Source organism: Schistocerca gregaria, chromosome X, assembly GCF_023897955.1.
Source record: "Schistocerca gregaria isolate iqSchGreg1 chromosome X, iqSchGreg1.2, whole genome shotgun sequence".
Taxonomy (NCBI): domain Eukaryota; kingdom Metazoa; phylum Arthropoda; class Insecta; order Orthoptera; family Acrididae; genus Schistocerca; species Schistocerca gregaria.
Genome location: NC_064931.1, coordinates 110,030,526 through 110,058,400, shown reverse-complemented (window position 1 = coordinate 110,058,400; position 27,875 = coordinate 110,030,526). Strand labels below are relative to the sequence as shown.

At 36.4% G+C, this 27,875-nt stretch overlaps 1 protein-coding gene across 1 annotated transcript in view; it reads right to left on the bottom strand.

The window, feature by feature from the left end:
• Nucleotides 1–27,875, bottom strand: part of LOC126299170 (dystrophin, isoforms A/C/F/G/H) — a 2,370,611-nt gene that overhangs the window by 1,686,938 nt on the left and 655,798 nt on the right. The window contains exons 19-33 of the mRNA XM_049990931.1: nt 27,690–27,867; nt 24,673–24,862; nt 21,204–21,346; nt 20,907–21,113; nt 20,637–20,811; nt 14,082–14,237; nt 13,661–13,764; nt 12,056–12,208; nt 4,882–5,043; nt 4,142–4,270; nt 2,644–2,823; nt 1,924–2,067; nt 1,562–1,738; nt 1,296–1,481; nt 1,054–1,209 (exon numbers count right to left, since the gene is read on the bottom strand). Coding sequence (XP_049846888.1) covers nt 1,054–1,209; nt 1,296–1,481; nt 1,562–1,738; nt 1,924–2,067; nt 2,644–2,823; nt 4,142–4,270; nt 4,882–5,043; nt 12,056–12,208; nt 13,661–13,764; nt 14,082–14,237; nt 20,637–20,811; nt 20,907–21,113; nt 21,204–21,346; nt 24,673–24,862; nt 27,690–27,867 — 2,440 coding nt within the window. The remainder of the gene's footprint in view (nt 1–1,053; nt 1,210–1,295; nt 1,482–1,561; nt 1,739–1,923; nt 2,068–2,643; nt 2,824–4,141; nt 4,271–4,881; nt 5,044–12,055; nt 12,209–13,660; nt 13,765–14,081; nt 14,238–20,636; nt 20,812–20,906; nt 21,114–21,203; nt 21,347–24,672; nt 24,863–27,689; nt 27,868–27,875) is intronic.

Below are 27,875 nucleotides of genomic sequence, written 5' to 3'. Positions count from 1 at the left end.
AAGTGAAGTTGAGCAAAGCTGTTGACTATGGGAAGGATGCTTCAAATCTAGTGTTATGCCTGTTGCTTTGACGGCTAATTATAAACTCCAGAAGGGGACCAGTGATACAAGATCTCAATATATAAAAAGTCATAAAAAAGTAAACACTTCATCAACCATAAGCTTAATTTTTCACAACACAGTGTGTTGCCAAGAATGATCCTACTGGATGGTGTATGCACGTGTCTTCTTCTTGGAAGATAATTACTTCACCTGGACAGTTATGAGATGACCTAAAGATTAATGCATGAGGTGAATTACACTGCTTTTTGAGTTTAAATAAGTACTGAAGAAACACATAGGCTGTTGGCTTCACATCCCCAGTTTCTGGATGACATTCAGTTATGAATGTATTATTTACTAATCCTACCAAATAATGTGCAGAGATTTCAGTTTTAATCGATGGGAAATGTACACCCAGCATGATTAGCAAAAGGAACTGCATCATCTGTCCTACTCTGTTAGGGAAAAATGTATGGTGAAAATGCTTTCAATTGGAAAACGTGAAATTATTTCAATCCAGGCAAATCATATGGTGAAACTACAATTTTGATGATATTGTAGAAATGACATCAGGTAGCACCTTAAGCTGCTACTTAATTTATTCTTTATTGTGCACTTGTTTCTGGTCAAAGATCATTATCTAGGATAGATTTTTGTTAACAGGAACAGCTGCATATATATACATAAAAACAATATCAGAAACACAATATTTTAAATAATGTTTATTCATACAGAAGTGGATGCATGGATAATGGTCTTTGATGAAGATAGGTCTAACAATACAGAATAAATTAAACTGTGGCTTACAGTGTTATATGATGTCATTTTTACAATGTGTCAAAACTGTGGAACACAACCAATGAAAATATTGTACAGTTTAAAGACTTCCCCTATACATGCTCACAGAAGTAAGAAGGTCAACTAAGAAAAACTATACATTAATATAAAGAAGTTACAACAGAGTAGAGAACATGAATAACAGATAATATCATGATCATAATAATTACTTACTTTGTAATCTAAAACTTGCTTCTCTGACATTTTATCTCCTGGTAGACTGGAATGAAGGTTCAGTTTCTCTTCAGTTTCCAAAAACCACCTATTGATTTCATCTGCTGTCTTACTGATATCAGTAAGTTTTGCTTCACATTCCTTTATGGAAATTTCCTGAAATCAAATCAATTAGAAAAATTAAATTTGGAATACAATCCATATAGTTGCAAATCCCCAGAAATCTTTGGATATCACTTTACCTGGTGACGATTATCAATATTTGTAACACGGTCATATAGTTTATCCCACTTGCTTAAAGTGTCATTGATTCGATCTTTCAGTACTTCTAAATAAACAGGATCACACAGTGCTGAAAATGCCTTAAAGTTGGTTTTTATGTTGTCTTTAACTTTAATATATACTGGGAAGTCGTCATTCACTGCTCTCTGTAATGTTGGACAAAAACATTAATGGAAAAAAATAATGTTTTTGAAACATATTGAGCTATTTATTAGAGACAACATACCTTTATAAGCTGCATGTAAGTTTTGTTATTAAAATTTCCATGTTTCTCATTATCAGCCAACTTTCTTTCTAAATTATCTATATATTCATTTAAAAGTGGAATATTTGAATGTAAACTTTTTGACAGTTCCAGGGCTGAGTCTAAAGCTGTTTTGGCCTCTGTTATTTGCAGTCCAAGCTGGAAAATGGATTGCAAAAAAGCTTTAAATATTTTTGCTGTCTAAACAATACTTCTAAGGAAGCAATGATTATTTAAATAGTCTACATTGCCACTACTGCGAGGCAAACAGTAGGCAGTTACTGATATTTGTACTGCAAGTTTCTGGTACAGAAAGAAGTGATAGGCAATGACTAGATACCTACCTTATTATATAACTCCTTAAGGGTGTCTAATCGCACAGAAAATTTCTGAGGTTCAGAAACAGCTTTCTCCTCAACCAGTTTACGACCAGCTTTTATGATGCTTTCCACTTCAGCTTTGATTTCACTCAGTTTGTGATAAAACCTCTGTTAAAAAATTGAACAAACATACATAAATATGGATAAAATGGCACATTGGCATATAGCATATATGTTGCTTCCCTCCCTCCCAGCCCCTTCCGATCACCAGCACTGTCAGCCCCACTAAAGAAACAAGTAAGTCCGAAAATGTACCCACAGTATACATCACCCTACCAGCCAAAACAGAAGAAAGAAGGGTACAACAAAAGAAAACAACTATTGCATATTATGGAGCAAATGGTACAGTTTTTAATATCTCTGAAACTCTATGGTGGACTAATTTATGAGAAAGAGCAATTAATGAAAAGCAACATTAATACAAGTTGTGTAGTACAAGAATAGCTAATAAACATTTTGTTATTAAACTTTAGGTAAATTTAACATACCTTACATGTCACAGTTCTAATGTGACTATTTACTTTTCTATGGTATGCTCACAAAATTTTCCAAATAATGTAACTTGTTGCTGGATTTGACAGTTTATTGTTATTATTATTATCATCATCATCATCATCACTATTATCAATTCCATTTCAGCAGTGTGTTTTTGACAATTACTATCAGTATGTATGTGTAACTAACCATGCAGTGTTTTAGTTGTCCCTCAATACCCTCAGGATCATCAGAGGCAAGTTCAAGTAAACAAGTGGCTTCTTCAACACCACGCAGTTCTCGAAGTGCTCTTGATAAACGTGGTTCCAAATGTGAATGAGGGGGTGACCGAAATCGTTGAAATTTCTTCTGGACTTCAGCAAATCGTTGCTGTAACAAATTATTTTAAATATACCAGTGTCTGCAATTAAATTGTCTCTCTGTGCTACCATTTCTGTGACATAGGCATAAAAAGAACCAAGTAAGTCTGTGTTATAGTTTACACACTGAAGCACCAGAGAAGCTGGTATAGGCATGCGTGTTCAAATACAGGGAAATGTAAACATGCAGTATATGACACTGCAGTTGGCAACAACTACATGAGATGACAAGTGTCTGGTGCATTTGTTAGATTGGCTACTGCTGTTACAATAGCAGGTTATCAATATTTAAGTGGGTTTGAACATGGAGTTACACTCAGCACACAAGCGATGGGATGCAGCATCTCCGAGGTAGTGATGAAGTGAGGATTTTTCCATACGGCCTTTTTACAAGTGTACTGTGAATATCAGGAATCCAGTAAAACATAAAAATCTCTGGTATCGCTGCGACTGGAAAATGACCCTGCTAGAAGAGAATCATTCAATGTGACAGAAGTGCAACCCTTCTGAAAATTGCTGCAGATTTCAATGCCGGGCCATTAGTAAGTGTCAGCACAGTGATATGGGCTTTTGGAGCAGTCAGCTCATGTACCCTTGATGACTACATGACACAAAGCTTTACAACTCACCTGGGTTCCTCAACACCAACATTGGACTGTTGATGACTGGAAACATGTTGCCTGGTCAGACAAGACTCGTTTCAAATTGTATTGAATGGATGTGTACGGGTATGGAGACAACCTCATGAATCCTGGACCCTGCAGGTCAGCAGGGGAGGGTCTGTAATGGTGTGGGGCATGTGCAGTTGGAGTGATATGAGACCCCTGATATGTCTAGATATGACTGACAGGTGACACATATGTAAGCACTCTGTCTGACCACCTGCATCCATTCATGTCCATTGTGCATTCCAACAGACTTGGGGAATTCCAGCTGGACAATGTGATATCTCACACATCCAGAACTGCTACAGAGTGTCTCCAGGAACACTCTTCTGAGTTTAAACACTTCCACTGGCCACCAAACTCCCCAACCATGAACATTATTGAGCATATATGGGATACGTAGCAACATTCTGTTCAGAAGAGATCTCCACCCCCTTCGTACTCTTACAGATTTATGGACAGCCCTGTGGGATTCATGGTGTCAATTCTCTTGAGCACTACTTCAGACATTAGTGAAGTCCTTGCCACATTGTGTTGTGACACTTCTGCATGTTCATGGGAACCCTACACAATATTAGGCAGCTGTACCAGTTTCTTTGGCTCTTCAGTGTATAACAGTCACCTTTCAAGTAATCCAAACTCTTAAGTAACATGTTCCACTACCTGTAGAAGGAGCATCTGTTCCTGCAACCTGGCAGCAGCTTCATGTTTTCCAGCTTCATGGTAAGTTCTCACTTGCTCTTCCATTTCTTTCAGTGTACTTTCCTGTGTCTCAAATTCTTCAACTAGACGCTGTATCAAATGAAAGAAATGTATTTTGTGTTACTTATGAATATGAACACTCATTGCTAACCTAGGACAGACTACAAGAAAAATGAAACATCAAGAAAATGATGAATGTTTCTGAATGTAGCAAAAAATATTGACAGCACAGAATGGCTTAAAAAGAGAATCAAGCAGACAATTTACTTTCTTTTCAATAATATGAAAGGAATTAAAGTTCATTGTTTAAATAAACCCCCTTTCCTCATAAATAAAAGATGCTGTTGGATCACTGCATTACTAACATGAAAAAAATGTGTGTGTGTGTGTGTGTGTGTGTGTGTGTGTGTGTGTGTGTGTGTGTTTTTACAACATTCATATTTTTTCAATAAAGCACATGCATGGTGTGATTAACTTATGTCTTATATTACAGACACAGTTTTATGATTACATGCTTATGAAATTCTAACAAAACTTTTTGATGCCACCAATAAAATAAAAGAGAATGAGTAAAAACACAACTTTAAACATCACTTATGTAATTTCACACAAATAGTTGATGAAGGTAATGTTTCCCAGGGCAACTTATTTGATAAAAATAGAATTACGAGAGCCATAAACCACCAAGCTACAACACACACCTGGTCATCGTCCGGCAAATCATCTGCGGTGACGTCGTTTTCAACACGTGCAGTTAGTAGTCTGTCTACTTGAGTTACCCATTCTTGAAACTCTAGGATATGGCTTTCTGACTCCTGAGCTTCTTGGACAGAGCCTTCAAGCAATATGGTTCGATCCCTAGCCTACAAAGCAAGATGCAATAAGCCCTGACTTGGCTCAGATGCCGTTGCATAGAGTAGTGCACAGTAGTATTAATTAATATTAACTCAACCTTATGTTCATGAGTTAAGTTATAATATTATTCTTCCATCATGTCAGCTATACTGCATAAAATCTAATGTGATACAAATGTTATTTGATCATGCATCAAGTTCAAGTGCAGTTATTGTAAGCCTCAGTATATGAATAATTATTCATATACTGAGGCTGTAATTGGTTCCTATTTGTTCAAATGATCCAGTGGAAGAACTTTAACCCACATGTTGTTATCAAATTGAGTCAAGAAACTAAACTCATGAAACATTAAGCTGAATTTAACACATTCAAATGTCTCACTTTGTGACTGATAAAAGCATAGAAGTTTCAGTGCGAGAGAGGCAGAAGCTTTCTAATAAAGAGAACAAAGACAGTAAGCAAGTAATCATAATTTTTCAAATACTTTAATAAAAATGCATTAGTTTCTGAGATAAGGAAAATTACAAATAAAGAACACAGGAACTTCTTAAACAGGTATTGTTATTGATGCCTAATTAAAATAATTCAACACATGAAAGCTTTTGAGGAAGAATGTGAAGTCTCTGGGTATAAATATGTAACATGCAATTAAATTCATCTGCAGTCATGGGTTTCTGAGTGACTGGAGGTTTTAACAAGTTTGCAGCAGTATAAAATTGTAAAATGTTGTGAACTTTCATGGCCAAAAATATCACATTTATCAAAATATTATGGATTATTATGCTGTGGTCAGATGAATTTCTTGTTGAAACCCAGTGTTTCATCCCCACCTGCACAGGACATCTTCAAATCAGTAAGGAAGCCAGGTTATGCGTCAGACCTGCGAAAAAACTACAAGCCCCCTTGAAAATGCCCTCTATGGGCAAGGACAAAATGTTAGCTTTCAGCAAGGAATTCATTTGATCACAGCTTGTGTACAATGAGGTGACAGAAGTAATGGGATTGAGATATGCAACATATGCAGATGGTGGTAGTATCGCATACACAAGGTATGAAAGGGCAGTGCTTTGGCAGAACTGTCATTTGTACTTAGGTGTTTCATATGAAGAGGTGTCTGATGTGATTATGGCTGCATGATGGGAATTAACAGACTTTGAATGTGAAATGGTAGTTGGAGCTAGAGGTATAGGACATTTCATTATGGAAATCATTAGGGAATTCAATATTCTGAGACCCACGATTGAGAGCAGTGGTGTTAGCATAGAGGTGTGTATTTTAATGGATGAGCAACACCACATGAAATAACCACAGAAATCAATGTGTGACAGGCAATGAAGATATTTGTTAGGACAAGTGCCTTTGCTAACAGCACGACATTGCCTGCTTGGGCTTGTGACCGTATCGGCTGGACCCTAGATGACTGGAAAACCTGTGTCACGGTCACATAAGTCCCGAGTTAAGTTGGTAAGAGCTGACAGTATGGTTTGAGTGTGGTGCAGGTCCCACAAAGCTGTAGACCCACGTTGTCAACAAGGTATTGTGTATTTTGGGACAGATCAAGCAAATGATTTAGCCACCCAGATCACCCAACACGAATCCCATCAAACAGTTATGGGACAAAACTGAGTGATCAGTTCATGCACAAAATCCAGCATCGGCAACATTTTCACATTTATGGATGGCTATAGAGGGAGCACAGCTCAGTATTTCTGCAGAGGACTTCCAGCAAGTTGTCGAGTCCATGCCACATGAAGTTTCTGCACTATGCCAGGTGAAAGGAGGCCTGACACAATATTATGAGGTATCCCATGACTTTTGGCACCTCAGTGTAATAGCCCAAGATACTTTGGTAAGTGTGAGCAGTAGAAAATACACCATTTTGTACACTCTGAATTCTAAATACGAGTGTCATTGATGTGTCCTCCTTTATACATAGTACTTTCTGTAATTTTTAGCTGTGAATTTATTGACTGTACCGAAATATCTAGATGAATAAAAGAAAGTAATAATAATAAAAAACACTGATGATACATGAATGTAAGCTGCCCATTTCAGAGCCTCTCTCTCATTTAACCATAAATGATACATTTATCTGTGATGTGCATTATTTACGCTAAAGTAGTGCAAAATTCTTATTTAAATTTTTTTACCATGTAAGAGTATACACTTTATTTACACATTCATTTATTTTTACAGGAGTGAAAAAGATGGTGCCCTACTTAAACTATCACTGTCAGAATTGACAGTCTAATTTTCTTTATTAAACTACCAATCAACTTCTAATTCCTTCAAAATAGTTGTCAGAAAATTTGAGAGTGCAGTTTTATGTAACGTATTTTACAACCACATATAGCTTCATTCTGACAAAAAAAGGAAGAAAATGTTATTTAACTTCTCAGTTAATTTGCAAATTATGTATGATACTAAAACATATAACTGAGGTCTTTTAATTTGGTTAAATTGTTTGATCTATTTTTTACTGTGTTAAAGGGAATATATGAACTGATGAAAAGAAAAGTGAAATACGTGCCAAAAAGAAATAGATTAGATTAATTATTCAATCCATAGAGCCCTCTAGCATATGTAATGCAATATATTATTTTGCTTCATTCACAGAGTTGCTTGTCATCTAAGGTGATAACTCAGAAACAGTACCTTATTACTGTTATCCAAGACAAACTGACAGGTATTTTGATTTAAACAAAACTGTATGAGGAATTCTATAAATTGAACAAGGAATTAATTGCACAAGGGATATTTGTGTTTCAGTGGGGTACATGAGTGTCAAATAGACATTTCATTTCAAACTACTAAGTCTATTGATCACAAACTGATCTACAGAGCTCTGACTGATGTGACAGCAGTGTTTTAGAAAAGTAATATCAATTATAAAAAAAATAATATAAATAATAGAACATGAGCATCTTTTTCAAAATTGTTTATTATGTATTATTTAATATGGCAGTCCGCAGCTCATGGTCTTGCGGTAGCATTCTCGCTTTCTGCGCACGGGGTCCCGAGTTCGATTCCCGGTGGGGTCAGGGATTTTCTCTGCCTCATGATGACTGGGTGTTGTGTGTCTTTCATCATCATTTCATCATCATTGACTCGCAAGTCGCCGAAGTGGCATCAACTAAAGAGGACTTGTAATACGGCGGCCAAACTTCCCCGCATGGGGCCTCCCGGCCAACAATGCCATACGATCATTTCATTTCATAAGATTGGCATAAAAAACTAAATTCCTGTCTGCAGAAGGACTGGAACCAACTGTGTATAGGGTAAAAATGTCTCTTCAACCCGTTTCACATTTAAGGTAGTAATTTCCCCAGAAAATAGAGCAACATTCTCAACCATTTTGTACTAACAATTATACTGCGCACTTTAGTAAATCTACATGGAATAATGTAAAACCTTTTCTATTTGCATTCTTCTCATTTCCAGTTTAGTATGGCTACTGTTTAGTTTTGTTAAAGTCTCCCTGATACAAAATTATAGGTCATCTGCTCAGTAGGATTATTATTAATACTTTTAGAAGCAAAGGTCCATGACATGTTTAAAATTTCAGAACACAATAAATACTGTTTATGGCTGTTAGTTTATATATTTGTTGTGATTCCAGTTTTGTTGCATCCATATAAAATGTTCTGGCATACATTAGCAATATTACAAGCAAACAACAATGGCCATATCCAATTTCATAATGGCAGAAACAACTATAACTGATGCAAGAAAAGAATATGCTAACTGAAATCTCCCAATACAAGTGACAGATTTCAAATACCACAATTTTCTGTTGTCATTAATAGCTGATATGCCACCATGTAATGGAATCTGGCACATTTTATTTGCTTGCAATATTGCTAATGTACAAGGGCTATCTAGAAAATAACAGACATTTCGGTCTGTCACAGCAGTGGGCGGGCCTACAGCTGCCATCATGGTTCCGTAATGTTCGTGAACTCAGTCTGCATCTGGTGGTGGTACCATGTGGTCTGTGTCTCTGCTACTTTGCTTTCTGTGACATTTTAAAATGTGTGCTGCAATAGAAAATCCCACCACTTGTGAGGTGTGTTCTGTGATTAGGTTTTTGTTGGCAAAAAACTGTAAATCAATTGAAATTTATCATGACCTCTGTGATGTGTACAGAAAAAGAAGAATGAGTGAAAGACTATGAAGCAATGGAGCAGTGAGTTTAAAAATGACCATAGCAATGTTGATGATGAGGATTGCAGTGCACTGATGAACCAGTGATGAAAATCAATGACGAAATTTATGAAAATCATTTCACAATTATGGAATTTTTGCAACATTTTTTCCAAATTGCATGGGGTTTGGTGCACAAATTTTTGGTGGAGAGGCTTGGTTACCACCAATTTTGTGCAAGGTCGGTTCCCAAAATTCTAATGGAAGACCACAAAAAAACAGAGCTGCAACACTGCAGCATTGAACTTCCTTGAAGAGTAAAAATAAATTATTAAGTCCATTTGCAGGTATAAGTACCTTGGTTTATGTTGTAACTTAGTTATATATTTCACTATGACACTGTGTTTATTGTTCATTACATTCCAAAGACGAAAGGAATGATATGATGTAACATAGTGACAAAGAGAAGCAGTGCTTGATTCGTGACAGTATGCACTGGTACTCTTACCTCTTTGGGGGGGGGGGGGGGGGGAACTTTAAAGAACCTCCCACCCTCCTACCCCCTGCCCCCTCCCAGAAGGTCACAGTACCAGAACTTTTTTTTTTTTTTTGAAATCATGCACTCTAGAAAAGTGTGAACACTGTCCAAAAATGTTTTTTGTATACAGCACAGAAAACAAGTATACTGATTTCATTCATCACACTCCATGAACAGAAAACCATGAAGGAGATTAGGATATATACACTTATTTTCAATGGATAAATTGTTTTTAATGAAGATTCTTGAGAAAGGAAAGTGGTAGTGGTGTTGGTGTTTGTTATTGTTGTTGTTGTTGTTGTTACTGTTGCTGTTGTGGTGCAAGGGGGGGGGGTGTTGTAGGGAAGGGAGGGAGTGGGGGGGGGAGAGAGGGGGGGGGGGGCACGCATCACTATTAGGATGTTTGCTCTGTCTTTATAGCATCACTGTGTGTTTTCTGTGTACTGGTTTACAAGGAGATTATTATAGCAACAGAAAAGACCATCATGGATCCTTAACAAATGTCTGTCTGTTATGATACATGCATAAAGTTATGTGTTTTAGTTCACAAACTCACAGCTTAGGTTCATATGCTTACTATTACTGTTACTAGAGGACAATTAAATATCATGCATTACATGAACCACAGACACAGACACCATTGTTACAACTGGACAAATTAGTTTCATAATGTGTTAGATATAATGCATTAAAAAACTGAAGGATGGTGATGTTCTAACAGTTGATTTAGTAAATTATATTTGTGACAGAAGCTTGAAATTTCTTTTATGCTCAAGCCAAAACCTGAACTTACACAATTTTCCACACACCAGTCATTTAAAACATGTAAGTTGAGCCAGTTACAACAACCACACATTTACATTTAGTAGAGAGGAACATGAAAACCAAGGTTGAAGATTATTCCATTTCTAGCTGCTTGTGTGTGTAGCTATGTTTCCTGTTTCTTGTGTATGTAGCTGTGTGAAAGAACTACAGTACTTTCATGTTATAAAAATGTCCAAAGGTGTATGTTTGTTTAATTACAACTATTGTCTAGCATGGGCATCACAGCTGAGCATTTAAACGTGTCTGAAGAATTGAATGGACTTTTTTATACACTCAAAAAGAACAATGGTAGAGAACTGGTATTAACTGAATATGGTCACACAATATGTGCAGAAAATAATCTTCAGTTGAATGTCCCTACACAAGAATGTTCAAAATGCTAAAACTTAATGACTTTAAAAGTCATGACACAAGAAGTCTGTGACCCAGCCATAATTCCCTTAAATTGATTAACTTGAGTTCCACCTTAGACATTTTTATTGGAACAAATATGCACCCAGGGACTCTGGCATTAATTGAAAATTTATTCTTTTTGCTGTGCTTCAGAATCCCACAACAGAAATTACTTCCAATCTTTTATAACTGCTGTCCCAAAAATTTCACCAAGTTGACTTCCCTTTTAAAGGCTGTAAACCACAACGCTGTCAGGTCAAATCAATGTCTACAGCTTAGTTTCTTAGAAAGGTTGGTGGATCATTACTCACCTGAAGGATGACCTTATGTTGTGGTCGCTGAACACAGTAAAGTATATTCAACATTGAACTAATCCATCAAATAAGACTAAAGTATCAGAAAAACTTAATCCCAAATGCATCACTGTAATGCTATCCAACCTGCTTTCATTCATGCTCATTTATAAAGTCCCCCTCATTCTATCAAAAATAAATCCAATTATGACCAGAGATAATATAAAAGGAAATGTAAGTTCTGAAAAGTGGTCATTGGTGATTGTAAATGAAATGGTATATGAAAAGTGTTCCAAGGAGGTAACGGTGTGATGACATACACCACAGTTAGACACATGAATTGCAAATCAAAGAGTAGCAGTGTGACACACTATGGTGAGTTCATAGCTGTGCTGCAGTGATACATGAGTAAATATTTGAGATCATGGGAAACAAGTGCAAGGGAGAAAAGTTAAAATTTACTTTTTTGTTCTATAACATGTTAGCCCTTTCTTATAAACTTAATTAATTCTGCAAGTGCTTCTTCTGCAAAAGAGTATGCATTAATTAATACCTCAAATTTTGCACTGTATTTGCTTTCACCTCAATAAGGTACTCAGACACATAATTAAATATGCAAAACAATGCAGAAAGTTACAGTTCCTAAAACAGTTGCAAATTCCCACATGGTGTCTGTCCTTTTGGACCTGTCTGAAAGAACAGACACAATGCATTCATATTATTCCTATTAATGTTCTATAAATGATTAATAAATGACCTTGTATTGTAAATACAACCTGAAAAACAATCATAGGCATTTTCTGCAATAGGAAGGGTAATGGGACTGACCTTTTGACTAAGCAGACTCCACCTCTCTGTAATTTTTTCCACATCACCTTGAACTGACTGTGGCATAACAAGGGCTTCAACTAGTTTTCGGCCAATATTTTGCAATTTGGCAAGCCTTGCTTCTGGATGGTTTCGAATGTAATTTTCTAGATCCTGTAAATTAGAAACCCATTTACACCAATTAATGTACAGGTGAAAAAATAATTGCATTAGAATATCCATTCTTAAAGTGTTTACTGGAATATGGAGTGTGAAAAACTGATCAGACTCATAACTTTACAGTGCAGAACTTACAATGATGTATTTCCTACATTGATCCCATGAATATGCTGCTGTTGGAGAGATATGAATTGAGGAAAATTACATGTAATGCTCTGTACTTTAGTGTTATTCACTTATCTACCCATTGATCCAATAACTTTTCTACTTTTTTTAAAATTTATAATATCATGTTGGTTCCAACATTGTTGTTAACATCATTGTTCTCTATTCATCGTCACTCATATAGCATACACAATAGGTACATCTCACCTTAACCCAGCCTATAGCTTAGTTTACATATGTGCCCGATAAAACTACGAATTTGTTGAGGAAGGGGGATTTAGAGATTAACATTTCCTGGTGTTTATTAGCAGGTCTGCTTCCTGGTTTCTATAATGCAATCCTATCAACCTATACAAGCTGCAGCAGGTCTCTAGTAGTAAGGAATTATGTACATAAACTTCATGCTGGATTATGTTAAAAATCACTTAATATTGTACCTGAGACATACTTGATTGTTTGTCTCACTAGTTTAGGGACTTCACTGACATTATTAACATTTTTATGCTAATACTTCACCACCACTGTTACAGGACTACAGGATCACAGTACTAAAACAGGAAGCACAGGCATAATACTAACATCAGTAATAATGAAACACTTAAACCTCACTTTTCTCCCAAACAATATCAGTGCATCAGAGCAAATGTATTCATTCCCGATTCTGTATGCCTGATAACTCATGAATAAAATATATCACATTTGCGTGTTATAATAACCTAATCTTATGATAGGCATATGTAACTGGAAACATTATTAATAAATAAGGATTGAACTGAAATATACGCGCAGTTTCATCACGTTTTAATCTTTTTTACGCCATATTTTTAGATTTACTGCTTATTGAATAGAATTGGGGAGAAGAAGAGTTTGTGGCACAACTTGACTAGAAGTAGGGCAGTGTGGAGGGTAAAAATCATAGAGGGAGACCAAGAGATGAATACACTAAGCAGATTCAGAAGGATGTAGGTTGTGGTAGGTACTGGGAGGTGAAGAAGCTTGCACAGGGTAGAGTAGCATGGAGAGCTGCATCAAATCAGTCTCAGGACTGAAGACCACAACAACAACAACTGCATATTCTGCTAAATATGCAATGTGAAACAGGGATTCTAAATATCACTATAACTGATTTACAAGAAATTATTAGGGCGCGCGTGCCCATGCACATATGCAAACGACACACACACCGCTCCCCACCCACCTACCCACACACAACATCAGATTAAAACTAAAACCGAGGATTATTTTCTCATAAATAAATGAGGAAATAATTTCATTTCTTACATCAAGCTCCTCTGATATCTCCTCAGCATCTGCAGCTGACTTGGGAGACTTTCGAAGTCGTTTCTCCAGTTTATCCAGCCAGTCCATTTCTTGTGCAACAAGAGCTGTAAATCACAAGATATTTTTAATATTATAGGTTAATCCAGTACATAACCTTCAGCCATTTGTGAACTCTACATTTTTCTGCAGGATAAAAAATGCAGCCAGCAAATGAATTACTTATCCTGTGCACCAAGTCTTCCAGAGCCTCATAATTCTTCCTGCTGAATATATGTTATAATGTAATCAACTGGCACCAACCTCCCTCATTTATCAAAACAACTTAATTACCAACTATAATCAATCACAACTTTCTACATGCAATGATACTGCTTCCATAATAGTAATGTATTTCAAATACTTGAAGAAAGTTGTTTGGTACCTCTGAACTCTCCATATTCATGTGAGGCATCCTTCAGTATTCTATGTCTGTCATAAATGTGGTCAGTAACTTCACTCCACTTGGCATTCAGCTGGGTGAACCTTCTTGCCAGTTCCTGAACAGAACTCCCTTCACTGCTCAGCATCATGTCATTACCTAGGGAAAAAACTTAATTGGTAATAAAGATGAAAATCTGAACTGTATTCAGTTAAACATGGCTTTTGAAAACAGCTAGTTCTCATAAGTAAATGCAACAATAATCTCTGCAGAACCTGTCTCCACAGCTAACCTTGAACTACTAAAACCAGAGACCAAAACTTAAAAAATGGTTTGGGAATACACTGTTTTTCAAGGGAAAAATTGTGATAAACTTTCGCATCCCTTCCTAAGGTCTGTATGCCTCATCTGTACTTATCCCACTATGTCCAGTAGTGGTAACATGTTAGATATGCCAGAAGACACACTACAAATAAATAGACACTTACCTGTCAAAACCAAAACATGGTCTTGAATGATAAGATTGAAACTCCAATTTTCATAGCTCCACAACTTCTAGTACTAGTATAATGTACTAGAATTAATTTAAGCTGCACATAATGAAATTCTGTCTGACTTAAATGCTGTTTACTCTATATGTGTACTACTACTACAAATGAAAAGGAACACATTTCAAAATAATTTCTACATGAAATGTCTTGGTGTTTAGCAGTGATACATCATTTACATAATCAGCTAACTAAATTTGTGTAGGAAAGTTTCCCACACTTATCCTACCTTTATATGTGTAAATGCTGAACCCTTCCTGCTTTAAATAACCATTGCTTACAAACTGATTGGTATCCAGTGTATAAAATAACTAATGTAAATGACAAATGTAATATGTTCTTAAATGAATTCATCTACCCAGGAAGAGCATTGACATTTCATCCAGCAATCCATGGATTATGTAGGGAATTAAAATTTCTTGCAGGGCTAAGAGAGAATTACATGCCTCATTAAGAGTATCAAATCATCCTCTTGAAAGATCTTATTATTAATTGTACCACAAAGTTTTAAAATCAGTGATAAAGAAATCCAGAACCTTATCTATTCAATCTGAAATGGATAACTCTAATAACAAAATAACATCAGTTTGAATATCATAAAGACAGAGTGTGGCCAGAGCAGCAAGAATTATAAGTTTATATAGATAAGGTATAATGATAATTTGGTACATAAGCCTGTAACAATATCTAACATATTTGACAATCACTTCTTAATTGCAGCAGAACACGTAGGTTGTAAGGGCTCCCTAAATACAGCCACAATTTTATTACAATGACCTGACTACAAAATATATGATCCAATTTGTATAGCTCCAGTCACTATTAATGCACTTAAAAATAAAAATCAAGGCCTTAAAAAAGAAAAATACCACAGGTATTGACAACATTTCATATAAAGTTATGAAGCACTGATATCAAGTTCTCTGTCACATTTTCAATGAACCTAGCTTAAAGTTTGTTACTGTAAGACAAATTTTCAAGAAGGGTGAGAAAACTAATTTATCCAACTACTGTCCAGCATGCCTGCTAAGTTGCTTCTGAAAAATATCAGAGAACCTAATGTATAAGAGAACTTTAGAACACCTCAACATTCAGAACATCCTCAATAGAAACCAATTTCATTAGAAAAAGAAGAGAAAACAGTTTCAGTAGAAACCAATGTGATTAAAAACAGATTAACAGAGCTAGCTATTTCCTCTCTCACAATAGAAATTCTTATGTCAATAAATAACAATGGGCCACCTATCAGAATTTTTTGTGACTTGTCACAGGCCTTTCACTGTGTCAAGCACAACATTCTCTTAATGCCAGTTTTTACAGTTTGTATGTTAGCACCAGTAAGTGGATTGACTCATATCTACACAACAGAAAGTAGAAGGTAATGGTACTGAGGTCTGTCCTGTTTCATATGACTGGAGCACACTGAAGTGTGTAGTGCCACAAGGATCAAATCTGGGGCCATTACCGTTCCTTATCTTTGTCAATGATCTCCCACTTTGTACAAATTTACTCTTTTTGCTTATGACACTACTATTCTGTCTGAAAGCCAAACAGTTAGCGAACTACAAAATAAACATAATTCTGTACCAGTAGACATCCTATGCTGGTTTACAGCTAACGGATTAATGCTAAATATTGAAGAAACTCAATACATGCAGTTTCATGCAACTCAACAAGTAAATGATGTAATCCACTTGAGCTGTTACACTGAAAATACTTTACATTGTCAATCCTCCAAATTATCAGGAATTGTAATGGATGCCAAGTTAAACTCATATGAGGATATTCTAGACTTTCGAAAAGACTCAGTATGGTGTGTAATTACTCCTCTTGGCTATATCCATGATATCAAGGTTGTTTATTTTGGCTATTTTCACTCTATTGTGTCATATGGTATAATTGTTTGGAGTAATCATCCTTCAGCCACACAAATCTTTATTGCACATAAGAGAGCAGTTACAGTCATAGGTGGCATTCATCCAAGTTATTCTTGCACAAGCCTATTCCACAAGCTGCAAATATTAACCTCCATGTCTCGAAACTATTTTCTTCAATGATTTTTTATATCTAATAACCATTCTCATTTTACATCTAATAGTACATACCATGATCACAATTCAAAGTCTAACAATGATTTACATACACATCCAAAACATCTAAACCTTGTAAAAAATGGCATTCACTATCCTGCCATGAAATTTTCAATTCACTTCCATAAGAAATTAAAGTCCACATTAATGTCCTACCTACATTTAAAACTAAATGAAGAAACTATCTTCTGGATAACTTGTTCTGCTCTCTTGATGAGAACATGCAAATTAATCAGTGATAGTTTTTGTAAATTTGTATTGTCATTTGTATTTATGTTTTGAGACTTTGTAGTTATAATGTGTCTTCCTTGTTTAAGATTATCAATATATAAATACTCCTTTTTATGATCCTTAGGTTATTCTGAGTAATTTATGTCATGTTTAGGTGAACCGTACATTATTAATTTTACTTCAACTGTTAAGTTTATGTTTCTATTTGCTACATTTCCAGTATTGTACAGTTGTTTACTGTGTCTCTTTAATCATGTAAACCTGACTTGTTCCACACTGTCTCTTGGTCTTTTCCCCTTCCCTTTCATCTTGTGTATCCTCCTGGTTGTCCTCTTCCCCTCCATTCAGTTAACATGTGGATTCATGGAATTTGTAATAAGTAAATAAACAAATACAATATATGATCAAAAGTATCCAGACACCCCCAAAAACATACGCTTTTCATATTAGGTGTATTGTGCTGCCACCTACTGCTAGGTAACTCCATATCAGAAACCTCAGTAGTCATTAGACATTGTGAGATAGCAGAATGGGGCACTCCACGGAACTCAGGGACTTCTAACATAGTCAGGTGATTGGGTGTCATTTGTGTCATATGTCTGTACATGATATTTCCACACTCCTAAACATCCCTAAGTCCACTGTTTCCAATGTGATAGTGAAGTGGAAATGTGAAGGGATACGTACGGCACAAAAGCGTACAGGCCGACCTCATCTGATAACTGACAGAGACTGCCAACTCTTGAAGAGGGTCGTAATGTGTAATAGGCAGACATTTATCCAGTGCATCACACAGAAATTTCAAATTGCATCAGGATCCACTGCAATTACTATGATAGTTAGGCGGGAGGTGAGAATACTTGGATTTCATGGTTGAGCAGCTGCTCATATGCCACACATCATGCCCGTAAATGTCAAACGACACCTCACGTGGTGTAAGGGGCGTAAAAATCAGACAACTGAACAGTGGAAAAACATTGTGTGGAATGATGAATCACAGCACACAATGTGGTGAATTGATGGCAGGGTGTGGGTATGACATATACCCAATGAACGTCATCTGCCAGCATGTGTAGTGCCAACAGTAAAATTCGGAAGTGGTGGTGTTATGATGTGACTGTGTTTCTCATGGAGGGGGCTTGCACCCCTGGTTGTTTTGCATGGCACTGTCACAGCACAAGCCCACATTGATGTTTTTAAGAACCTTCTTACTTCCCACTGTTGAAGAGCAATTCCGGGATGGCGATTGCATCTTTCAACACAGCTGAACACCTGTTCATAATGCACAGCCTGTGATGGAATGGTTACACGAAAATTACATCCCTGTAATGGACTGGCCTGCAAAGAGTCCTGACCTGAATCCTATAGAACACCTTTGGGATGCTGACTTCATGCTAGGCAACACCTCTCCTCATTGCAGCACTCCGTGAAGAATGGGCTGCCGTTCCCCAAGAAACCTTCCAGCACCTGACTGAATGTATGCCTGTGAAAGTGGAAGCTGTCATTAAGGCTAATGGTTGCCCAACAGCATACTGAATTCCAGCATTATCGATGGTGTGTGCCACAAACTTGTAAGTCATTTTCAGCCAGGTGTCCGGATACATTTGATCACAAAGTGTAATAATTTTGACATCAACCTAAAGGTTTCTTTTTTTACTAGGCACATTCCTTTTGCTGGTGGTATGCTCTTGCTTTCGTCCAGCCTCTGAACTGACTTACCCAATCAGTTATAGTTGTCTCTGAACCAAAATCAAAACCCCCAATTTTCACTAAACAAAGACTGCCATAGGTGAAGGAAATGGTAACTGACAATAAAAATTTTAGGAATGGCCATGGGTCAAACCCCAGAGATGTCTACTAATTAACTGCCAGCTTGTTGTTGACAAGACTTTTGTTGCATTTATCAGAGAACTTGATTGTACACCATTGTTCGAGAGTAACACTTATTGCAAATTGTGAGACAGAGACATGTACTATCAAAATATTTGAAGGAGTAGTGATATTTATGCTCCCAAGAGACTGAAGCAGACTGAGTCAGAGAGCACAAGAAAGCTAAGAGCATCATCCTCTCCCACCTACACAAAAAACCAACTGGTCCTAACAGGTTGGAACCAATAGGAGTCCAAAAATAATTATTGTACTTCTCTCCATACACACTTTGTATTAGTCTGTGTTACCAGTTACAAGTTTTTTTTGTTATATGAATCTATTATTGCACATCGTAATTATGTACAGTTTTCAGCTGCTGAATGGATCCGTTTGGAACCTCAGCCTCTTCATGATTTTCTGTCTTCCCACCATATTTCTGTCTCTACCCTGATCCAGCCTTGTCCTTTCTTTTACACACTGTCCTTGACTCCTTCCAGCCAACTGTCTCTTGGTCTTTTCCCCTTCCCTTTCATCTTGTGTATCCTCCTGGTTGTCCTCTTCCCCTCCATTCAGTTAACATATCCATATCATCTAAGCCTGGATTCCTCTATCCTATCCTGTATTGGTTCTTCTTTCAGCAAGTCTCTGACCCTTTCATTTCTTAACCTGTCCATCTTTGTCACTCCAAAAGTTTCTCTAGAATTTCATCTCAGTAGCTTGTATTTTGCTTCTCTCTTCCTTTCATTACTCAGGTCTCTGAGACATATATCAGTCCAACCCCTTGTCCACATCATGGATGATTGGCAGTGGCATGAATTAGAGAATTGCCTGTTGGGGCAAAGTACAGTGGGGACTGTACATGCCCTGAAGTATCTGTGGAGGTCCTACAGGAACCATGAAAAGTGATGGTGAATGGGGCTCTGATGAAACTACGACAGGCCCACCAAGCCAGTAGTGGCTAAATCTCTGCTATCAAGAATGGAATTGGAGGGTTAGATTATTACACACACAACTGTTACATAAATGGATCATTGTCACATTTTACTGCAAGTTCAGAGAGAAAAAATGCATAAATAACAATTTACACATACTGGTTCAGTTTTGGTATGACACTGTTACGAACAAATTATATTTCAGTTTTTTTTAACCACATGTAACTATCTTTGCAATATGTTGTTACACTTTTGAATTTTGCACTACACATAAAATTTTGTGGTTTCATCTTCAGGTGATTTATTTTATGTATTACTGTATATGAAAGCTGAACTGCTAAAGAGTGATTATTTATAACAATGGATAGATGCAGGTGTTGCACATCTAGTATGTATACATATGAGTTCTGGCCATGAAGGCTGTGCCTTCCTCTACCTTGTGGTGTCACGTGGATGTGGTATGGGTGGCTAGTTGTCAGCACACTGCTCTCCCAGTCCCTTTAAAAACTTTCCAGACCGTTGAGCCACTACCTCTATGTCAAGCAGCTTCTCAATTGGTATCACAAGGCTGAGTGCATCCCATACCAGTCCTCCCACTGACAAAAAATTCTTGGTAGTACCCGCAATTGAACCCAGGTCCTCACAGCAGCCATCTTCACTCACCACTCAGCTATGAACGCGGACTTGCATATCTTGTAGCTATTGTAATGTTATGCACTGAGAAGGTAAGTTACTGCATTATAAGACATTCTCGATGTGATGTTAAAACAAATTTACGTGATCTCCTTTGAAGCACATGAGCACAATCTGACACTTAACACATACATTTCAAGACTTTCACATAGAACAAAATTGCAAGAGATAAAGAAATGACTTATAATCACATACCCATTTCATTCAAGTTGCGAAAATCTTCTGTCCTGCTATCAACCTTATCTTTAAGAAGTTGGTATCTTCCTTTCATTTGGTAAAGTTCTGTTGAGGAGTTGACTAAAGGTGATGGTGGTATCTCAGTCTCAAGTTTGCAAAGCCAAGCCTTGAAATCTTCAACACCACTGATCACCTAGTAGAAAAAAATATACATACATATCTTCAAGCTTATGAATGTGTTGAGAGATTAACTGCATGTGAAGCACGTAAAATGTTAAAAGCATATACCTTTCTGCTCTTTTCTAATGCCTCTTTCAGTGCAGTATTTTGTTGTTTTGAGTCTCCGGTTACTTTCTCCCATTTCTTACTTAAGGCTTCTAATTGTGATTTCAGTTGTTCTGCAAAGGCAGGTTCTGCATTGTCCAAAAGCTTCTCGGCTGTGGTTTTTATTTTGTTGAAATTTGGCTGAAGTGTTTCCACGTCATCCTGAAGAGCCTGTTACAAGAGATACATTAAACTAGTTACAATCTTTCACTCAGAAGTATACTCGAATTTTCACAGGGGTATCACAGTATATTAACTTACATTGGACTGTTCCAGTTGGGCTTCTAATGTCTCTAATTCACCAATTGGTATGGCATCATCTGCTTGCAGAAAAGTTTCAACTTCTTGCAGCCATGAATTGAGACCATCCATCTCATCATTAAACTGGCGCAGTGTTTCAACATCTTAAACAAATGAGAAACAAGTTACATAACATTTAGAATATTAAGTTGATACAAAGTGAGTTTTATAATTAACATCTGAGTGTGTATCTAATGTATCCAGCCAGGAAAATGTCACCATATGCATGTTCTTTTTGTTGTCTTATAGCTCTGGGAAAAATCATTGCCCAAAAACAATGGGACTATTTCAGTCTTGTATGTGTCTTTTGACATCCCAATGCCTCACCCATTCAACTATGAGAGATTATACTTACTCCTTCAATTATGTGTTACCAGATGACTTCATTAAGTAGGGACCTAATTGGGGAGGGGGACTGTGTAAACTCATTTCATTTGAGTACTGTGATATGTATTTAGTTATGGGGATACTTGCAGTTCATAGCATACTCTGAATCACTTTGTGATACACCATTTTTACATGCCACACACATAGTTTTAGCAGAAGTGAAATTAGTAAGTGATAAAAATTTTATTTCATTCAATGTCTTCTTTCCATCTTTTCCTTTATATTTTCTGTCCAGTCTGTGTTTTCCATCCTGATGTCTCACACTAGAAAGATGAGTAAACTGAATCATTCTGGGTCACTACGGTACATCATAGAAATTACTTTGGAAAATGTAACTAACCATCTATTTGGGCACTGCTTTTCTAGTTGCTTTTGTCTGCCTGGTACTTTCCTCTCTATTTATTTATTATACTTATTTTGAACTTTCCTTGATTTTGCACTTTCGAACTTTCAGTAGTTTTCATCTATTTATTTGCCACTGTTCTTTCAAGTACAGTTATGTCTTCATTCATGTGCATTACACTGTAACTGATTTCACACTATATTAGAATGAGCTTTTTGTGGCTAAAAACCACTACACCTTTACCATTGTCTCCAGTTCTTTAATGCTGTATCTGTACATTTCTGCCTTCTGGTCCCACCAACTGAGAGGCAATGTTAGCTAAATATTGAAGGACCTAGAGAAAAATTAGCCACAAGACATTGAAAAAGTAACTGTGACATTACCTCAAATAATTTAAAGAAGCCATTGATAACGTGAGTCAAAATGGCTTGTGTGGAATATGAACTTAAATTCTATTAAATGAGAGTTTAGTTTCTGAATCATTCAACATACTGCTTGGTACATTCCTATTACATAACCTCACTCACTCACTCATTTACTCATTCTCTTGTCTCAAATTTGTGACTGTTCTCCCACATTGCTACATATTCTATGTGTCTATATTTCGTCATTAGTTCCTAATACAAAAATGTATGAATCCTAAAAGAATATTTCTCTGTCAAGCTTTTTCTTTACACAAAATTTTTGTGTAATAAAATACAATGACATATTATCTCAATAGACCTACTTTTCATTTTTTTCATATGCATCCTCTTGTATCTTTCTCATCAACCAAATGCTTCAAGTCTCATCTGCATGTAAACAGTAGTGGGAAATTGTAGACTAAAGGGCAAAGCAGGTATGAGTGCACAAACAGCATGTGCAGTGATGTTCTTTAGTGCTGTGACAGACTGAATTATGCACTTATCTTCTAGATAAATAGTGACCAATTAATATTCTATGTGTTTTACCTATATAAATTCTATTAATCTAAAATTATACAAACTTCAACTGTTCTTATTGATTTTGTCTCTTGTAATAAACATTGCTGGAATAAAAATGAAGACACTCTTTTCAGGGTTTTCAAGTCACTTAAGATTTATTGTTGCAACAGTGCATATGGGGTATGTGAAATGATTACATTTACAGATCAAGAACACAGGTGAAACACTTAAATTAGTACACAGTGTAGGTGCTGACTCTGGCATCCAGTTAATCATACAGATGGTGAATACTGTCCTGGGATACGTTATATTGTGCCTGCTTGACCTATTCACATAAATCTGTAAGAGTTGTTTGTTGATCAGTAGCACAAGTCACTTCTCATCCCATCATATCTCACACACGCTCAATTGGAGACAAGTCTGGATATTTTTATGGCCAGGAAAGTTGCTGCACATCTTAAAGAGCACATTGAGTTTCACAGGTAGTGTGTGGGCAAATATTATCCTGTTGGAGCAACACACCACCCTCCTGTTGCAAAAACAACAAAATAATGGGTCTAAAACATTCTACATGTAACTAGTGCTGGTTACTGTCCCCACCAGAAACACCAAAGGTGAACAAGAGTTGTAGCTTAGTGCTCCCCAGACCAGATGGCCTGGGTGTGACCAGTATGTCTTGGAAAAATGCACTTTACAATACAGCACTTACCAAGTCTACACTGTATGAGCAAATGACTGTCACTTGCATGCAGGCAGAATCTACCTTCATTGCTGAAAACTGTGGCACATCATTCCATCTTCCAATTGATCCTCTGATGGCACCAGTTGACCCATGCAATGTCAATGCCATGGCGTGAGTGGAAGATGAGCTAGAGTTGTGTGTGTCTGTAGTCCCACTACTAATAACCACTTCACAACAGTTTGTGTAGACATGTCTAGGCTCACAAGCCCTCTTACCTGTGCTGTGGTAGCTGTATGATCTGCCACTGCTGCCTGGGAGCATCCTGGTGGGCATCTGTGCTGCATGGATGTCCAGAACCTCATCTGAGGGTATGAGAATGTTCACATGACCACTGATACCAGTATCTTTGAACAACTCACAGAGCACATCCAACTTTGGTATTAATTCTCCAAAGGGACCACTCTGCCACTTGGAATGCCACAATTTCACCCCTTTCAAACTCGATCAGTTGGCTGTAAGGAGCACAAGTGTTTCTCCGTGGCATGGTTGCCCACTTGCTTCACAAGTTTACACTATACTGAGCCTTCTGGCTTCTGGCTGTGGGCATTCCATATTAAAGGATTGACACAGATGATGCTATGGTAGCTATGCTATCTGTTGGTGGGTGACATTGAAACCATTATCAGTACATCTACTATCCTCTAGGTGGCATGTGCTATCATCAGATGAAAATCGATGTCATCTTTCCAGGTGTACCAAATCCCCCCCCCGGCAGTGTATGTTGACAAATCTTCCAACAAATTACCAGTTTTATTTTGGAGAAATAATTTCTTCCCTTTCTTCCTATTTTACTTATAATGTGGCACCTGGTTTGTCTGTATCATTATCAGTGTTAGTTTTTTTTTCATTTCTGGCATAGTTCTTGTAATTTTTTTTTAGTATATTGCTTTCAAACTTTTGATTTTTCCTCAGCCTATTTTCACTGTAAAAGTAATGGAAAACTAAGTTTTTTTGTCAACCTAAGTGTGGTTTGCATGGGTCATATTTTGTGAGTGTCTCAGATGATAATATTAATAATAATAATGAATTACTTACCTTTCGTAAGTCTGCACTGCCTTTCCTCTAAAATGGCTGGGATATCACTCCACCGTGTATTTAGGTCTTGGAGCTCTTCCCTCAATCTTTGACTCTGTGCTTCTGAACCAGCATGCTGTATCAGCTCTTGCCCAGTTTTGTTCACGTACTCGAAACTGTCTTGCTGTTCATCAATGGTGTTTTGTAGTTCCTGTATGATAAATATTTTTTTACTAATAATGAGTTCCATTTAGCATTCCATATTATATTACCTAAGGTTCCACACAGGACTTAATTTCATTCCATAAGCAAGTTATGCTTTTTTTAACACGATGTTTCATAATGTACATGCAAGTATGTATCTACTACTTCTTTTCAGTACAACACCTTATAACATTAAATTAATTTTTGAATGTTCTCATCATGAAATTTGCTACATATGGTACCCAGCTAATAACAATTCTTTTTCATTTCATCATCATTATTGAATATTATCACCATCATTATACATTTATTAGTTGTTGCAATATTGCTTTACACCAAATATGCAGTCACATTTCACAGCCTCTCACTTTGCTCTCCACAGTCAGTCTTGTATTCTGACTTAAATGTTCACACCCACGTGAAACAAATATTTTGTCCAATAAGATAATAAAAAGGCAGATTCCTGAGAGAGTGTAGCATATTCACTACACACAAATTCTGTCCTTTCACTTTAACTGTAACTGCATGACATATCTATAAGTATCAAAGTATTCTCAAACTGCCGTCTTTACATATTTCCTAGAAACTTTGTTACACTTTCTTATTTTTCTAGTGAGCCCCACAGGAGATTACTTCAAACATAATAGTGCAGTAGTTTTCATTTTATAACATACATCATTTACAATGGTATATGTTTCAACTGTATACAGTAAACAGTATATTCTGCATGTCAAGAACACACTTACATGTACAACATAAATTCTTTGCAGATTATGCTAAACTTATGTGTAGAATATATATTCTCATGGTGCATAATGAGAAAGAATGTTCAAAATTTGACTACTGCTAACCAAAACAAGCAAATTTTCCCAAGAAATCCATTTTTTCAGCCAATACTGGTGGTCTGATAAGTAAAGTGCCCCAATTGTGGTGGTAAAAGAAACATGCAGGTAACGACAATCCAGCAACAGTTGTTCTAGTAATTTACACATATGAAGGCAAACAGTGTGGTATCCACATGAGAAACGGAAGTATACCACTTGACATGACTGCTAATCAGTCATACTTTTTTTGAGTATGCATTGAACATTTAGCTACAATTTTTGAGATATTGTACATTTGGTGACTGCTCTCCTCTTCTCATAGTGTTCATTATAGGTAACAATAATGGAATTGTGTTACAGAGCAATGTTGGAATATCTTACTTATTCATATACCACCCCTAATGTTAACATTTTTTTCCTCTTCTGATCTCATTTTATTAATAATACGTATACAACAGTATAGAATTTCTTATTCAAGCAGTGATGTGTTAAACTTTATTATTCACTGTGTAATTTTCAAATTACTGATGACTGTACTATAGTTAGTTCACCTGCAAATATTTTATTCACAGAAATATTTGTGATTTGCTATACATGCAAACCAAGGGATGGTGAAATTTTTTATAAGCAAAATGTTATTTGTTTTGGTAATGGTATAGCTCATTTGAAGCCCTGATTATCCTTTTTTCAAAAACATTTCATTTTTTCCAAAAACTATGAATTTTAACAGTCATGCATACTCATAATTTTCATGTCCTAGAATGGTCACATCTTAAAAGGTAATTTATTCAAAATTTAGTAGCATAGTTTTATACCCCCAATTTTTTTGTTTCGAAAAGTCACCAGTTTTCATTAAATTTGTTTGTTAATTTGTTCATTATCGCAATTAGAAAATTTCACTTTCTCAAGAATTTCTAGCAAATTCTGGAAATCTCCTTTAACAATGAACTGCATTATTTTGTCATTTTCTAATTGTACTGCTGTTAGTTGAACAAACTTACATCACTGTCTATTGTGTCTTTGTTCCTTTTAAATTTCTAGATCTGTATGTAAATACTTACAATGTAGTAAATCTATAATTCAAACAATTGTATTTTTCCATATCATGCACACCTGTAAGTAGGTGCAGCACACAAAGCCTGTGTCACTCTGTGTTTAAGTATCAAAATGTAACTAACTATCTATTTGACAATATGTTATCAGGTCTGTCAGAATCTAACAGTTATTATGTGAACAGTCTACATCCCATTATGTAGTTTTCAGTTTAGTTTGTACTATGTGGGTCTGCTAGTGACATTGTAAACATCATGTAGTTTATGGTTTATGCTGCATCATGCAAATTTCAGTCAGTTTGTGTTTAACCACCATGAAGTACAAAATGTACAGTTTCTTTGTGTGTGTCAGTAAGGACCTAGCTGTGAACTTTTGCATAATCTATGTTTCAACATTCAGACAGTAAAGATATTATGCCAGAGCTGGGTAAAGTGATATGTTAGACCGCACTAGTGAACATTAAAAATGTTTGTTAATTAGCGTTACTTACTGATCTGTGTCCAACATTGAATTCTCACATGTTACAAAGATAATCAGAGAACAGGTGAACACTGTGAGTCAATAAATGTGCAGAGATCAATAATCAATTGTTACAAAGCTGTGTACTTCATTTTAAAAATGTTCATCAAATCCATCAGTAGCAAGAGGATGATCAAAGAAGAAATGTTACAAGACTTCCAAAATGCAGTTCTAGGTCAGGTTAGTTACAACTCAGCTGCCGTTATATAAACAAAACAGTCACTATTGTTGGCTTCTGGACTAAATTTTGAAGATAATATTCGAAACAGACACAAAAACTTCATGTGGACCATGTCCCTGAATTGCCATTTGCTATGAGTGTGTGTTATAATAGAGGTGTGTAGTAGTACAAATTTAAAAGAAGGTGTAAGACTGTTCCAAGCAATACTGTTTGGATGAAAATTACATTAATAAAACTAGAATGTAGAAATATGTTACCCTGAACTTCTGAAGCTGGTCCTCCATTGTGGTAATATCAGACACAACAGCATGTTCTGAAAGCAGCACACCTTCAACATTGTGCACCCATTTCATCAGTGCTTCTTTTGCTTCAAGATACTTCTTGGGTGGCGTTCTATCAATGGCGCTGGTTAGTTCAGTCTGTTTTTCAGTCAGCCTAAATAA